General features: G+C 45.1%; 1 protein-coding gene across 1 annotated transcript; it reads left to right on the forward strand.

The window, feature by feature from the left end:
• Positions 1-11,439: 11,439 nt before the first annotated feature.
• On the forward strand, positions 11,440-12,028 carry LOC127566366 (uncharacterized). The gene is made up of 2 exons (XM_052008392.1): positions 11,440-11,861; positions 11,962-12,028. The coding sequence occupies exons 1-2, from the start codon at positions 11,440-11,442 to the stop codon at positions 12,026-12,028; spliced, it is 489 nt and encodes a 162-aa protein (XP_051864352.1).
• Positions 12,029-16,616: the final 4,588 nt, after the last annotated feature.

The following is a 16,616-nucleotide window of genomic DNA, read 5'->3' on the forward strand; positions in this document are numbered from 1 at the left end:
ATATTTTGAAAATAATACCGCAATATTTTGCCCTTATTAAAAATGGGTAGCGGGTATCTCACAGTCGAGCACTCTCGACTGTAACTTTCTTACTTGTTGTTTACTGTATGGGTCCATTACATTCATTCATTTTAATTCAATATTAAAGCAAATTTCTCTTAAATTATACAAACTAATTCGCGGCAATCAAGTCATCGCGACAATTCATGTAATGCTCCTATGGGGGCATCACTGTTCAGAACATAAAGACAGCAACTATGCTCTATACCTCCTCTGAACGGCTCATGGGTCATAGTTAGCCGATGCTAACAATTTTGGCGCGGCCCTATGGGGCAGCACCGGTAGAAGACGTGTCGATCCTCTGCTCGACTGCTTTTCGCTTTTTGAATTAGTCCAAGTTAGCCGGTGCTATCAATTTTAGTGCGGCCCAATTGGGCAGCACCGGTAGGAACAGTGGCAATCTTCATTGCTTTTCAGCTTATGTATGTGCCCACTATAACTCCAGCAGCAGCTTTGCCCGCCGATAATGCGGAGGTGAATATATGGCGGTGGCCAAAGGTTAAACGCTTTCTAAACGTTTATAAACCCACGCAGCACTAACTTGCAAAGGCCTAAAAACATTTCTTATTAGAAATATGTATATGTCTACGTACCCTACGTACCTTATAATTATCCAAACAATACTCTGGTGGCTATATCCACGCAGATGGAGAAATCTTTTCCGTTAATAGTAATGTTCAGCTCTGGATTGCTGAATTTTATATGTATATTTATAAATTGTCCCAGCCAATTGATCCACGCGCCTTGGTATGGGAAACGGAAAACGAAAATTTCTTCTTCTTCTAATGTGTCTTCGATAATATTGAGCTTACACAGAGTTGATCTCAACTATTCGATCAATCTCTGTAATTTATTTATGGGAATGGTAATTTACTGTCAAGGGCTGCTAACTCGACTAAGTTGACATGTAATATGCGATTAATCAGCTACCGAGCTAGCATTTCAAAATCACCATCTAGTGTCTGATTCGTTAGCGTTTCGACGAAATACAGAAAGTCCTCTACAGTCATAGACGAAGGACCAGAAAAACGTACCTTCCAATTATAAATGGTCTGACTAATTGTATCAGGCCGTAAGTTGTGTATCTCTTGAAACTCTGCCTGAGGCGCCACCATCTCGGACACTGGATTTCGTGTGTTCACCCCATCTCTGTTAGAGATTCAAAACAGATGCTCAAATGATTGATGCTGCTGTTGCCTGGCTAGAGACGATTGCCTAGGAGCAGAGTGAACTCGATCATTTCTACCTTGAGCAACTGAATTAAATGACAACCTGTGGAAGCCATCTTCGATCGCTTTCGACAACACAAGCGACTGCTGCGTCAGAGCGGTTGCTACCGCCTCAGCAATACTTTGCTGCAAGCTAAACATTGGTTGCACAACTGGTGCTGGCCCGGCAACCAATGCTGGATTATCATTCGAATTCTGCTGTACTGGTTCTGGTATACCTGTCTGGTCTAACAGATCTTGCGCTACTGTCTTGCGTTTGTTTTCCTGAACTCTGAGCTGCTCTTAGTTCTTCTGCCAAGCTCAGGGATTTGCTTAACGCTGTCTTACAACTTGGGCAAACTTCGTTATTTCCAGTCGCAGTACTAAAACACACATGGTGGAAATAGTGATTGCAACTCGTTGTTAGAAGTTGAGCTAGATACTCCACTTCTTTTGAGCATACACAACAGAAAGTTTCTCCCGCCATTCTTTGATATAGCGGGTTAGAATTTCCACTAACGGCCATCTTGATTATTTATAAATTTCTAACTAAACAAAAACTTATGAAACACAAAACAATAGTGACAAAATAGACAGTAATTGAAATCAAACTCAAAAATATACCAATATAACATGAATAAATTTGGAACCATGCAACACTTATCGAAGGAAGAGTTGCTAACTAATAGTCGAAAGTAGATATTGAAAACAAAGAAAACAAGTAAGAAAGTTACAGTCGAGTGTGCTCGACTGTGAGATACCCGATACCCATTTTTAATAAAGGCAAAATATTTCGGTATTATTTTCAAAATATACCGAAAATACTAAAAATATACCAAATGGTATGTTTGGTATATCGTTGTAGTACACCATTCAAAATATACCATAGACGGCACAATGTACCAGTTTGTCGGCCAAAGCAACTAAGAGCCCCAGTAAGTAGGCATTTTTGCCCATTCAAAAGTATTTCTTTAATAACTTAAACAATTTTTATCTGATCGCAACCAAATTTTCAAGAATCATAACTATTATAGTAATTATTGCATATACCAAACTCTAGCTTTAAATTTACGCTTTTTATTAGATTTTTTGATTTGAGGGGGCGGAAGTGGGCGTGGCAAAAATTTGAAACAAACTTGATCTGCGTGCAAACATAACAAATGCTGTTGAAAAATTATAGCTCTATCTCTTATAGTCTCTGAGATCCAATGTTTCATACGGACAGATGGACATGGCTAGATCGTCTCGGCTGTTGACGCTGATCAAGAATATATATACTTTATAGGGTCGGAGATGTCTCCTTCTGCCTGTTACGTACACTTTATGGGTAGTCGAGCACACTCGACTGTAGCTTTTTTACTTGTTTTTTGATTATCTCAATTCACTGGACCCGTGGCGGCCTTAAAAAAAATAAGACTTACAAAATTTTTTCGGTGGGATATTTTTTTTTGAAGAGCTCATATGCTTCACACACTGTCGTCATCATAAAACGTTAGGCAACTACATCGCATGCTATCAAAATTGTGTCCCTTTTTCTTGAGGCCTGGACACTAATATTGTCGTTAAAATAAAATTCTTTAATTGAGTTACTAAGCTCTCTTGTAGGGTCTTTTCGAATTTAGTTTTCGCAATATTTTTTTTAGGGAATTTCTTTTAATTTGTTTAACAAAATTTCAACTACTTTCTTTTCTAAGTCTCTGGACAGAGCATTCTCAACTTTTCTTACAGCTTTCCCCAAGGTTTGCTTGCATTTGTAAGGATCACTTTTTTTTTGCAGTATTTTGTTTTTCTGCATCTGTCTTTTCTGCAAGCTTTTGTCGATATTGGCTCTTAAGTATGCGCTCAAGCTGTCTCCGTCGCCGCTTTACAGTTTATTTTATTGTGGTGAGTCTTCCTTCAACTTATCTCTCCACCGATTACAAGTTTCTCTTCTCTTTTGGGAACTCTTTACGCTCATCTACTTTTAAATAATTTACAATTATAAATAGTTAGAAAAAAAAAGTATTCAACATTTATGTTATGTACCACTATGTTATGTACTTACAGTCGCGCACTGGACAATCTTCAAATGATCACCAAAAATTCAAATATTTCTTTTTTTTATATATTTACGGCACACACAGGCTAGCAAAAATCCTCTACTGAACCCTCCCCGAGGGTGCCGGCTGGGTAGGATCTGTATTATCTCATTGTCATCGGGTAGCAGATCTCTACTATGCGCCGACGTTTCAGGTACTGCCGATCCTAGCTGAGGGCTCTGCTCCTTGGCTTTCGGGCACTTGTCTGTCTGGGATAAGAAGCAGAATCCATGGTACGAGGTGTTTGGCGGTCACACTGAAAACGCTATGGGGGGCTCCCATGAACAAAATCAGCCAATATGTCTCGCAATGGAGCACATAAAAAATTCAACCCGAGCTGGGATGTCAGCACAAACGTCGGTGGAACGCGTGACTGCTACCACCGGCGGGCACAGGGGGGAGAGATCGTCTCTGCGTATCGCCAGCGGTCTCACCTCTGATGCGGTGGGTGCAGGCCAAATCATTAGAAGTTAGTCTTCCGTTTAAAACAGACCCAAAAATACTTGGTTCGTCCTTCGAAACAGCAAAACGTCGGTTTCTTTCTCTTGAACGCAAGGTTTGAAGAAACGCAACATTAAAGGAAATGTATGTCAGTTTCATGAAAGAATATATAGAACTTGGTCATATGTCTGCCGTTGATTTTCCACCAGGACCACACTATTTTATACCACATCAGTGCGTCCTGAGGCCTGATAGTGCCACCACCAAACTTCGAGTTGTTTTCGACGCTTCGTGCAAACCGACGTCTAATTATTCATTGAATGATATTCTAATGGTGGGGCCAACTATACAGAGGGAACTCTTCTCGTCGCTAATTCGCTTTCTACTTAGTCGGTTTGCCCTCACGGCAGATATTACTAAAATGTATAGATCAGTAAGCATGTCTTCAAAGGATCGAATGTTACAACTTATTGTCTGGCGTGAAAATCCGTCAGAAAAGCTTCAAATTTATCAACTGAATACAGTTACTTATGGCACTGCCTCTGCTCCTATTCTGGCCATATGAAGCCTTCACGAACTTGGTGTTCGCCATAAGGAAACACATCCTCTTGGAGCTAAAGTCGTCTGCAATGACTTCTACGTCGATGACATGCTTACTGGAGCTGACGATGCTGACACGCTGAAGGAGATTTGTGCCCAAGTGTCAGATATCCTAAGCTCCGGTGGTCTCCAATTGGCCAAATGGTACTCCAACCACCCTGCTTTAATCAATGGGAATGAAACTGATAAAGTTCTCAGTTTCAACGACACAGATTCGACCAAAACATTGGGCATCCGGTGAACGCCAAAATACGATATATTTCGATATCATTTGGATTCCAGCTTCACCGATCATTGCCCTACAAAATGCAACGTTTTGTCTGTGACAGCTCTTATGTTCGACCCACTTGGCTTGCTGAGCCCCATCAGTATTAAAGCCAGAATCTTACTGCAAGAGCTCTGGCAAATCATCTGGCATGGGACGAAACTATCCCTATGCAAATGCATACGAGATGGGAGAGATTTAAAGAAAATCTACTAACCTTTGGCTGGCAAAAATCCTCTGCTGAACCCTCCCCGAGGGTGCTGGCTGGGTAGGATCTGTATTACCTCAGTGTCAACGGGGTAGCAGACCTCTACTATACGTCGATATTTTCAGGAACTGCAGATCCTAGCTGAGGACTCTGTTCCTTATCTTTCGGGCATCTGCCTGAAGATAAGTAGCAGAATCCATGGTACGAGGTGTCTGGCGGTCAGACTGAAAACGCTATGGGGGGCTCCCAAGAACAAAATTAGCCAAACTATGGTCTCGGAATGGACTCTTTAAACTATTCAACTCGGGCTGGGATGTCAGCCCAAAACGTCGGTGGAAAGGCGTGACTGCTACCACCGGCGGGCACGGGGGGGAGAGATCCTCTCTGCGTGTCGCCAGCGGTCACACCTCTGAGGCGGCGGGAGCAGGCCGTATCAGTTGTAACAACACTGCCACCAAAAATTTCGAGGTTGGTGCGCGCGGGTGCTGTGGTCTTAACCGACACGGACCAAAAGAGCGCTGCGCCAACTTCTACGGTGGAGGGGGAACGTCTTCCTCTTCAGTCACCCCTGCCTATCGCCAGCACCTCCAAGGTTGCGCAGCGGGGCACGGGGGGGCTGAAGGAGAAGGCCAAAAATAGGCGGCGACCCGTATTCACGCAAGGCTTAGTGGCGTAGCTAACCTGTCCGTCAAGGACCAGGAGAGGCTTGCCTGGGCCAACACGTGGATGCGGGAAAAACCAACTTAGCCCCCTTCCAAAAGACAATAAAGTGCAGACCGGTTCTACCGGCCCTGCCAACAACAAGGTGGAGTCCATGGCAAGCAAGCGCCAACGGTCGCTGAGAGTCCCAAACAAAGGGGCTCCAGTGAGCAAGAAGCTGCGAGCACCTGGCTCCACCAACATGGACTCGAACAGGACGAAACAGAGAGCAACGGTTGCTGAAACTGCCAGGCGGCATCTCGCCGTTGCTCTCATAGACAGAGGGGACCCTAACGGGAAAATGTCTGCAGACGCGGTGGCGGTTGACCCATAGTAAGCTGGTCGACGCACTGTTTGTCAGGATGGAGAATGTCCCAGACAGTCCAATGCCTACATTCGAAGGCACTGGCTGGCTGAATGGTGTCAAGATCCTGACATGCAAGGACGACCCAACTTTGCAGTGGCTGCAAGCGACCGTACCCAAACTGGACGGGCTGTGGAGGGGGCCAAGCTGGACGTGGTGGACAGGAATAATATTCCGTCCATGCCGAAGGCGAAAGTCCTTTTCCAATAGTTGTCCAGGGAGAGCGGGCGCTTCAGCTGCTTAAAAAGCAGAACCCGCCATACCGACGAGTGATTGGTCCGTGCTGAAGGTTAATGAACCCTTTACCCAGTGGTGGGCAGCACGTGATCATTCAGATCAACAAGGAGGCCGAGGATCTGCTATATAAACGCAATGGGAAGATGGCGTGGGGCTTAGGGAGGCGTGTACCTTCGCCTCAAGAAACGTCATCCGAACGACAATGACACACACACGCTGAGGTCTGGGGAGGTTGAGGCAGATCTCGGTCTCGAGAGCGTGACCGACGCCACCCAGCACCTCAGCCTGACTGACAAGACGGAGGAGGTGGGGGAGGAACTGTCCATGGAGACGGGCCCCCCGCGAGTTTGCTAACCTCTAATGAGTGTGCTGCAACTCAACCTCCATAAATCCAAAACGGCTTCGGCGGAGCTACTCCTTGCCCTGGAGGAAGTGTCCGCCTACGCGGCTTTGGTCCAAGAACCGTGGATAGCGTCGGGCAACACGGTGGCTGCTCACTGAAGTCGCTGGAGAGCCGTGAAGGATGTTTGCTGCTGGCATCCTGTTATATGGCCCACGACAAGCCGGCTCCACCTGACGAGCTGCGGAGGCTGGTGGACATGGTCTGCTCCTCCAATAAGCATATTATTATCGGAACGGACGCCAACGCCCACCATAGCGTCTGGGGAAGTCCCGACATCAACGACAGGGGTGAGTCAGTTCTTGATTTTATCCTTAACCATAAGCTTAGACTAGCCAACAGGGGTGAGGTATCTACCTATGTAGGTCCCACCTCCAGTAATGTGCTGGACTTAACGATTTCAACTGAGTGTACCAATGTTGAAGAGTGGAGGGTCCTGGACAGACCCTCCTTCTCGGACCATAAGTACATTCAATTTACCATTCCTTTTAACAGGGTACCTGCGGCTCAGCCGTTCAGAAAATCCCCGTAACACGAACTGGGCGAAATTTTCTAGCCTTGTTTCCAAGTCTCTTGGTTCGCCGGGTAACATCAACTCGGTGCAGGACCTAGAAACTAATGTCAATGTCCTTCTGCAGGACTACTTTCAGCGTTTCGCCAATCTTGTAGACTCTCAAGACCGACGAGAAGATTGAAGCCACCCTGGTGGAACCCAGATCTCTCATCGCTACGTGGAGAGCTTACTAGCATGTTTCAACTTGCTAAGAAGGCGGACAACGAATATGTCTGGGACGAGTATAGGTCTCTTCTGAAGTCGTACAAGAAGATGATCCGATCATCCAAAAGGTCTTCATGGAGAACCTTCTGCTCGGACCTGGATAACATCAAAGACACCTCCAGACTGAGGAAGCTGCTGTCCAAGCAGGCTTCCAGTCCTAGTCTGCTCAAGTCGGGCGATGGAGCGTGGACGGAGAGCAGTGCTGAAACTCTTGAAGCACTGCTCTCAACTCATTTCCCGGGATGTATTGGAATAGAGAATAGTGACTGGCAGCTCTTTCCTAGTCTCCCAGTTATGAGACTCCCTGCCAGTCTAATTACAGATAACAAAATAATTTGGGCTATCGACTCCTTTGCGAAGGTCAGGTCGCCCGGTCTCGATGGACTTTCGCCAGCAATGCTGCAAGCCAGCAAGCCCACGATTGTTCCGTGGTTATCGGGTATCTATTCGGCGTGCCTCGCATGGGGTCATATCCCCACTCTTTGGAGGACCTCGAAAGTCATTTTCCTGCCCAAGGCGGGCAAATGCAGTCATGTGGTCCCAAATGACTTTCGGCCTATCAGCCTAACCTCTTTCCTGCTAAAAAACATTGGAAAAGCTACTTGATTTGCACATCAGAAGCAACTCAATGCATCTGTTGTCCCCAAATCAGCATGCGTATACAAAGGGCAAGTCCATTGAGACTGCTCTCCATGCTCTAGTAGCCTCCATAGAAAAGCGGACCACTATAAAGAATATGCCTTGGGTGCATTTCTTGACATTTCAGGCGCCTTCAATAACGTCACCACTGATGCTATTATGAAGGGCCTTACCTCAATTAACACGGCACCAGCGATCCACAGATGGGTCAACCGCCTTCTTTGTGACAGGCGGGTGGTGGCTACGTGGGGCGATGCGGCCATTACAAAGGTAGTGCGAGGTGGCACTCCCCAGGGTGGGGTTCTCTCGCCTCTCCTTTGGAATTTGGTCGTAAATAGCCTACTTCTAAAATTTTACTAGACGGGCCCCCAAGTTAATTGCCTATGCTGACGACATAAGCATTTTGATAACTGGGAAATGCCCAACCACCCTTAGTTCCGTAATGGAACTTACTTTGCGGGAAGTTAAAGCATGGGCCGAATCAGCCGGGCTCAGCATTAACGCGGATAAAACGGACCTTATCCTCTTCACGAAGAGGTATAAGGTACCTGCGTGGTCCCCCCCAAAAATAGGCTGCACTATGCTAAAGCCGAGCCTAGCAGTAAAATACCTAGGTGTGGTCCTGGACAGCAAACTGACATGGAAGCTCAATGTGTTAGAAAGGGTGAAGAAGGCCACCGGAGCCTTGTACATGGCGAAAAAGATGCTTAGTTGCACTTGGGGCCTCTCTCCTAATCTAATGCGGTGGATTTACATCTCAGTTGTTCGCCCTATCCTCACCTACGGTGTTCTAGTGTGTGGTGGCAGGCCACTGAAAAAAGGACGTACCTATCCATCATGGAAAGGACACAGCGTCAAGCGCTACTGTGTATCACAGGCGCTCTCAGGTCGACGCCAACTAAAGCCCTCGAGGTTATAGCTGGTGTGGAACCATTACACCTATACGCGCAATCCATAGCCGCAAAATCGTCCCTACGGATTGCCGCAACTGGCAATTTGGGTCTGCTAGGCTATGGTCACAGCGCCATTGGTAGGGAGACTAGTAGAGACTTGGACTATACTATCCCCCTTACCAGTACTGACCATATTAACACTATATTCTTGAAACGGAGTGCTGGCGGGAAGGGTTATGCATTCCCGAAGCCCTCAACCTCTTCACCGACGGTTCGAAGATGGATGATGGTGTCGGAGCGGCCGTATACTGCCCGGACCCGGTCTCCAAACAATCCTATAAACTCCCAGACCATTGCAAGCATCTTCCAGGCGGAAGTTTTTGCCATTGGCAAGGCTGCCGAATTGGCTCGGGGTTTACAGCGTGATCACACCTCTATTAACATCTTTGTTGACAGCCAGGCTGCAATAAGATCAATGCACTCTGATGTGGTCAAGTCCAAAGTTGTCCTGGACAGCAGAAGAGCAATAGAGTCGCTGAACGCATCTGCGGTCGTGCGAATCTATTGGATCCCAAGCCACCAGGGCATCGATGGCAACGAGATCGCAGACACTCTCGCCAAAGAGGGAGTGGGGCTCGATGTTGGCAACATGTGCAATGTTCCGATATCCCTGCGAACTCTAGGCAGTGAAATTGAGGTGCGCTCTAGACTTCAGTGGGACGCGAGCTGGCGTAATGCCAACTCGTGCAAAACTGCAAGGCTGATGTGTGCCTCTACCAACAAAACTTAACCAAATTCGTCATGCAGCTTTCAAGGAAAGACTGCAGGCTAATGCTAGGCATTTTAACTGGCCACTGTATGTCAGCTGTCCATGCTGTAAAGATGGGCATCACGAACAGTGATCAGTGCAGGAAATGCAACGAACCCGGGGTTAAGGAAACACTTGAGCATCTTCTCTGTAGATGCCCAGCGTTATCCCCGACTCCGTTTGAAATACCTTAATTCGCCGTGCCACAACGATCTTCGGGACGTCTCACGGCTATCTCCTAGGATGCTGCTGGCTTTTGCCAAAAAATGCATCCATACTGCGCGATTTCTGAGACGTAGATAAGCTACCGGTTCAGCTACGGACCTCCACTGGTCTATGCTTTGCCCCGTACTGGGGCAGCCGGTCCTACCTAACCTAACCTACTAAACCTTGACAAAGTATCCATTCCACGATACACCAATTCCAGCAAAGCCAATATCCAAATTCATGGATTTGCAGACGCTTTCAGCCACGCTTATGGCTGCTGTTTATATATACGAGCTAATCAGAATGGAAAAGTGAAATGCAAATTGCTTACATCAAAAGCAAAAGTTGCGCCTTTAAAAACCAAGTCGATCTCAAGACTTGAGTTGTGTGCAGCGTATTTACTGGCGCAATTGTGGTCGTACGTCAAGCCAATGCTTGGCAAATGCAGAATCGAGAGTGTGCATTTTTGGACAGATTCAGATATCACACTGCATTGGATTAGAATGTCGCCTTCTTCGCTAGCAACATTCGTAGCAAACCGTGTATCCAGTATACAAGACCTCACACAAGATGTTACATGGAGACATGTGCCTTCTGCGTCAAACCCTGCCGATATTTGTTCTCGTGGTTGTGACATCGATGAATTAGTCGACTCGATATGGTTAGAAGGCCCACTATTTTTAATGGCCTAAGAATCCTCATATTTCATTGTCAACCGATTTGAAAAACAGTGAAACAAAAAAATCAGCTCAGGTTTGTTTAACTACCAACACTGATTTTCTGTCATCTATACTGGCTAGCTTTTCTTCGTACAAAAGGTTGGTTCGAGTGATTGCCTTTGTGTTCATTTGCTCAACAAAAAATTGTTCTTCAGCACTTAGTAAACAGGAGTTGTATTTTGCCTCGTTAGAGTTATTCGAATTGGTTCAACGGTCCGAATTCCACTTGGAATTTAAAAAACTAAAAGCAAATCAATTAGTTCAACCAAATGTCCAATCTCTCGCCCCATTTATTCAGAAAATCTTTGAGCCCGAAAAATCTCTTTCGTTTATCCGCGTAGGTGGCAGACTATTAAATGCACCAATTGACTACGATGCCAAGTCTCCGATCCTGATGTCAAAGAATTCGCCCTTGGTCAGAATGTATTTAAGAGACTTGCATCAGACCAACTGTCATGCTGGTGTTAAAACTAAGATTTCGCTCTTAAGGAAAAGAATTTGGCTGATTAATGCTCGAAGAGAATGCACACAAATAGTTCGTGGTTGCGTTCTTTGTTTTCGATACAAGCCAAAACTAATGGAACAAGTAATGGGGCAGTTACCAACTGATCGCTTGATTGCTACACGTCCATTTCACATTTGTGGTGTTGATTTTTGCGGACCCATAAATGTTTCCTTGCGAGTTCGGGGACGGCCTCCTTTAAAAATGTATATAGCAGTATTTGTGTGTTTTGCATCAAAGGCTGTTCATCTAGAACTGGTTGCTGACTTGTCCACTAACTGTTTTTTATTATCCCTAAAAAGCTTCATCGCAAGGCGTGCCGTTCCACTTCGGATGTATTCGGACAACGCCACCAACTTCGTCGGGACAAACAACCTACTCAAGGAGCTACAGATGGAGTTCTCAAAGCAGCAGGAGAAACTGCAGTTGTTCGCGTCGGAGCTGGGGATGGAATGGCACTTCATCCCTCCTCGAGCCCCACATTTCGGAGGACTGTGGGAGGCCGCGGTGAAATCCGCAAAGCATCTCCTCGTCCGGCAAATGGCCAACGCGTCACTGGCGGAAAGCGAGGTCAGAGCTCATCTGGCAGATGTCGAGGCCATTCTCAACTCGCGGCCTCTTACCCCACTCAGCTCCGATCCCAACGATGACGAGGCTCCAACGCCGGGCCATCTTCTAATCGGGCAAGCCATACGTTCGCTGCCTCAAGGATCCGTGCCAGACAGGCCCAACAAAGAGCTGACGTATTTGCGAAGGTGGCAAATGTTATCCACGCTCAGACAGCGGTTTTGGCTCGCGCGGTCGTAGGACTACATCCACAACCTCCAAATCCGCACCAAATGGAAGTCTCCACAGCCCGGCTTGGAGGTCGGATGCCTCGTCCTGGTTCACGAGGACAACACACCACCTCAGCGGTGGATAGCTGGAAGGGTCGCAGGCGTAACCCGAGGAACAGACGGCCAAATACGGGTGGCCGAAATTAGAACGGGCACTGGGACATTCAAGCGTCCAATCCACAAATTAGCACGGTTGCCAGTAATTTGAAATCCCACGTCAGGTATTCAAAGGTGGCCGGTGTTAAATCAAGCGCCTTGTCCTACTGTAAGCCTGCTCAGCCTAACTGAGCAGTTACATTTTAGTCTCAATCTTGCGCTCTTCTTTTGCTACAGTTGTTACAGTTTAGTTATAAGCTTTCGCTCATCTTTGTTTTCCTTTAACTACTAGTGTCGGAATAATCGGCAAACAATAAATTGTCGCTCTCTCCTTTTGTAACTAGCAAACGAAACAGTCGTGTTTAATTTGCGCATCAGCAGCCTTCAAGTTGTCTTTTTTTTTTGCTCCCAACAACAATAAATTATTTTTCGATTTTCGTAATTTTACAACAACCATACTCCTTCAAGGCAACCACGTACTTTACGACACACACACACGAATTTTTGTTTCTTTGCCATTTGGTGGTTTCTTTTTATTAGTTTCTGTGTATTGATGATCCCGGTGACTTATCAGCGATTGAGATACACATATACGGTCATCGCACACAGAAACTTATTGGTATATATAATATATATATAAATATATATATAAATTGTCTGGCACAAACGATCCTGGTGCCTTATCAGCGGTTGATGTACACATATACGGTCGCTTGTGAGGCAATTTTTTTTTTTTTTGAGGACTTTGCTTTTATTTATTGAATCTTCTCTAGATTTTGAGACTAACAATAAGTTTACGAATCTTAACATTAAAATTTAGCTAACAGTGTGTTAAAACTGCATTCTGGTTGCGCGTCCCTCAAGTCGGTCGCTGGGTAGGTAAGTCATTACGACGAAGACGTGATTGGTTGCTCAACCTTGTTAGACCTCACGCCAGGTGGTTAGGGTGCAACAGTAGCTTGGTAAAGTACTTTTCCTTCTGTTCTGCGATCACTTCTTTGACTGGTAGGATGTTTAAGTCGCGTTGTATGTTTTCCTTGCAAACGTACCACGGTGCCCCGGTGATGGTTCTCAAGATCTTCGACTGAGCTCGCTGGACTATGTCAATATTACTATTGCTGGCACTCCCCCATAATTGGGAGCCGTACATCCATATAGGTTTTAGTACCGAGTTATACAGCAGGACTTTATATTCAAGGCTAAGGGGAGACCGAGCGTTGATAAGCCAATGGAGGCTGCTGGCTTTTAGCTTTAGGTGTGTTCTTTTGGCTTCAATGTGCCGGCGCCATGTGAGTCTTCTGTCGAGGTGTACTCCTAGATATGTCACTTCGTTTGCTTGCGGGAGTAGAGTGTTGTTTAATGTTAGCGGCGGACAGTTTTGCCTGTTCAGAGTGAATGTAACGTGCTTGCATTTTTGTTCGTTCACTCTAATTCGCTAATCTGACAGCCATTTTTCAACATCGATTATATGAAGAGCTAGCTGCGCAGTTGCTTGCCTCGGGCATTTTGAGCGGCTAAGAATAGCTGTATCATCAGCAAACGTAGATGTTGTTATTCGAGTGCTTGTCGGGATGTCTGCTGTGTAGAGGACGTATAGTGTTGGCCCTAGCACACTACCTTGAGGAACTCCAGCTCCAACAGATATAGCAGAGTTGCATCTTACAACAAATTTTCTGTCGTAAAGGTAAGACTCTAAAAAGCTTATGGGTGTTGCTGGGGAGCATTGTCTTGATCTTGTACATTAGACTTCTAGCCAGACTCTGTCAAATGCTTGAGAGACATCTAAAAATATGGCAGTACAGTACTCTCGTTTTTTCGAACGCGTTCCGAATTTCTGATGTTATCCGGTTGACCTGCTCAATTGTTCCGTGCTTTTCACGAAACCCAAATTGATGTGACGGGATTCCTTCCTGGAGTCTTAGGTATGTGTTCATCCGAATCAAAACGCATTTTTCAAAGAGTTTAGATAAGCATGAAAGTAGGCTAATAGGTCTATACGACGTGGGGATTGTGTGGTCTTTTCCCGGCTTTGCTATCATTATTATAATTGACTTCTTCCATCTCACTGGATAGTAGCCAAGTTTTGCGATGGTGTTGAAAAGCTGGGTGATAGAGCAAACGGCGCAATATGGGAGCTCGATGATCATTTTGGGAGTTATGAGGTCGCATCCCGGGGATTTTTTCGGATTCAGTTGATTTTTGATGATGCTAACGATTTCATTTGGGCGAAATTCGATTGGCTCACGTTGAAGCTGAGGCTCGTTTGGTAAAGTCGGCAGAGTAAACGCACTCGTGGCAGGATTTGGTTGAAATACATTTTTAAGGTGGTTGGCAAACGTGCTGGCTCTGTCTGCATCGCTACGCGCCCAGCCTCCTGTGGGATTTCTAATAGGCATCACTGTTTCTTTCGGTGAGCTCAGAGTAGGGTGAGCTCTCCATAGTGAGTTTTTCGTACTAGAAGTACACAATTGCTCTATGTAGTGGCGTTGCACATATGCTTCTTCTTGCTGTAGAGCTTTAGTAAGTTCACGTGAGGCATGTCTTAAACGTTGCTTAGAAGATGGCGATCTGTGGAATTGCCACTCTCGACGTAAGCGTCGCTTTTCGAGGACGAGCTGCTCGATTTGTAGATTTGTCTTCTTTCGATTGCTTTGTGTATTTATGGTTTGAGGTGTTGAAGCTTGGGCTGCAGAGACAAGTACAGACTCCAGTGAATTAACAAAGCTGTCTACGTCGGCTTCATTGTTGAGATGGGGACTTAGCTCAATGTGTGAGCTTATATACTTTCTGTACTTAATCCAATTAGTTTTCTGTGAGGTCAATTTTAGTGATTGTTTCAATGTTCCTGGATGCCGGAGTAGAATAAACAGTATAGGCGAGTTGTCAGATGAAAGATCCGAAAGGCATTCGGCGCTTATCAGATTTTTATACCCGCTACCCATAGGGTAGAAGGGTATTATAACTTTGTGCCGGCAGGAAATGTATGTAACAGGTAGAAGGAGGCATCTCCGACCCTATAAAGTATATATATTCTTGATCAGCGTCAACAGCCGAGACGATATAGCCATGTCCGTCTGTCCGTCTGTGTGTCTGTCCGTCTGTCCGTATGAAACACTGGATCTCAGAGACTATAAGAGATAGAGCTATAATTTTTTTTTCGACAGCATTTGTTATGTTTGCACGCAGATCAAGTTTGTTTCAAATTTTTGCCACGCCCACTTCCGCCCCGCAAATCAAAAAAATCGAATAACAAGCGTAATTTTAAAGCTAGAGTTCCGAATTTTGGTATATACAATAATAACTATAGTATTTATGATTTCTGAAAATTTGGTTGCGATCAGATAAAAATTGTCGAAGTTATTAAAGAAATACTTTTGTATGGGCAAAAACGCCTACTTACTAGGGGTCTTAGTTGCTTTGGCTGACAATCTGGTATATTGAGCCGTCTATGGTATATTTTGAATACGGTACTATGTCGATATACCAAATATACCATTCGTATATATTTTTATAGTATTTTTGCAGTATATTTTGAGAAAATACCGCAAAATATATTTCTTTTATTCAAAATGGGTAGCGGGTATCTCACAGTCGAGTACACTCGACTGTAGCTTTCTTACTTGTTTGGAATGTTTTTGGTAATCGCAAAGTCTATTAAATCGGGCAGTTTCTATGGGTCTGCCGGCCAGTATGTTGGTGTGCCAGGAGAAACATGGTCGAGCTTGTTCTTGGCGTTGATAATGGCATTGTAGAGCTGCTTTCCTTTTGGAGTCACGAGACGAGATCCCCAGTGTGTGTGCTTGGCATTGTAGTCTCCTGCTGCTATGAAATGGTCTCCTAGTGAGTTGAAAAACTGCATAAACTCATCTTAAGCTATAGTGAAGCGAGGGGGGCAGTATACAGCGGTAGTGTAAGTTCGTTGCCGGTATTTAGTTTTATATTTATAGATGTGGCCTGTAGGTAGTTTTAGCAAATTTGTTATGATAGTAGTGCTTAATACGGCTTCTGATTAGAATTCCAGTCCCACCATGTGCTTTACCGTCTGGATGATTTGTTCCGTAGAAAAGTATATCCTCGTAGTTGAAAATTGTATTTCTTTGTAAGGTGTGTTTCTGAAAGCAGCATTACGTCGATTTGATTGTCGAGTAGGAATTGAGCTAACTCAAGTTTATGCTGCGAAACGCCGTTAGCGTTCCACGTACAGATCCGTAGGGGAGTCATTATTTGGATTGTTGTGAAACCAGCATTTGAATCAATAGATTTTGGTTTCGCATTAAATCTTGCATAGTTGTGCGCATAAATGACATAAATTCTGTAAGGCTTTGTTGTAAGCTGCATATCATAGCTTCGAAGTTGCTTTTTGGCTGCTCCGGCGATTGATATTGCTGAGCCATGTTCGGTTCTTGGAATGCTGATTGCAGAAATTAACTTTTGAGGCAGGGATAGCTGGTCCTGATTTTAAAGCGCTTGCGTATGTCACACTTTTGTCAGAGGTATTAGGTCCTAGTGAGGATCTGGCTGCAGTCGAGAAGAAAGACTTCAGGGTTTGATCTGGAGACTTTCAACGTTTTATTTTGG

The sequence above is a fragment of the Drosophila albomicans genome, unplaced genomic scaffold (genome assembly GCF_009650485.2).
Source record: "Drosophila albomicans strain 15112-1751.03 unplaced genomic scaffold, ASM965048v2 utg000102l_pilon, whole genome shotgun sequence".
Lineage (NCBI taxonomy): Eukaryota > Metazoa > Arthropoda > Insecta > Diptera > Drosophilidae > Drosophila > Drosophila albomicans.

What these genes read in the sequence shown, in the direction of transcription:
- LOC127566366 (XM_052008392.1), top strand. Translation starts at nt 11,440, where the DNA reads ATGTATTCGGACAACGCCACCAACTTCGTCGGGACAAACAACCTACTC. An exon ending in GAGCTGACGTATTTGCGAAG is followed by an intron (nt 11,862 to 11,961) that starts GTGGCAAATGTT and finishes AAGTCTCCACAG; the next exon opens with CCCGGCTTGGAGGTCGGATG.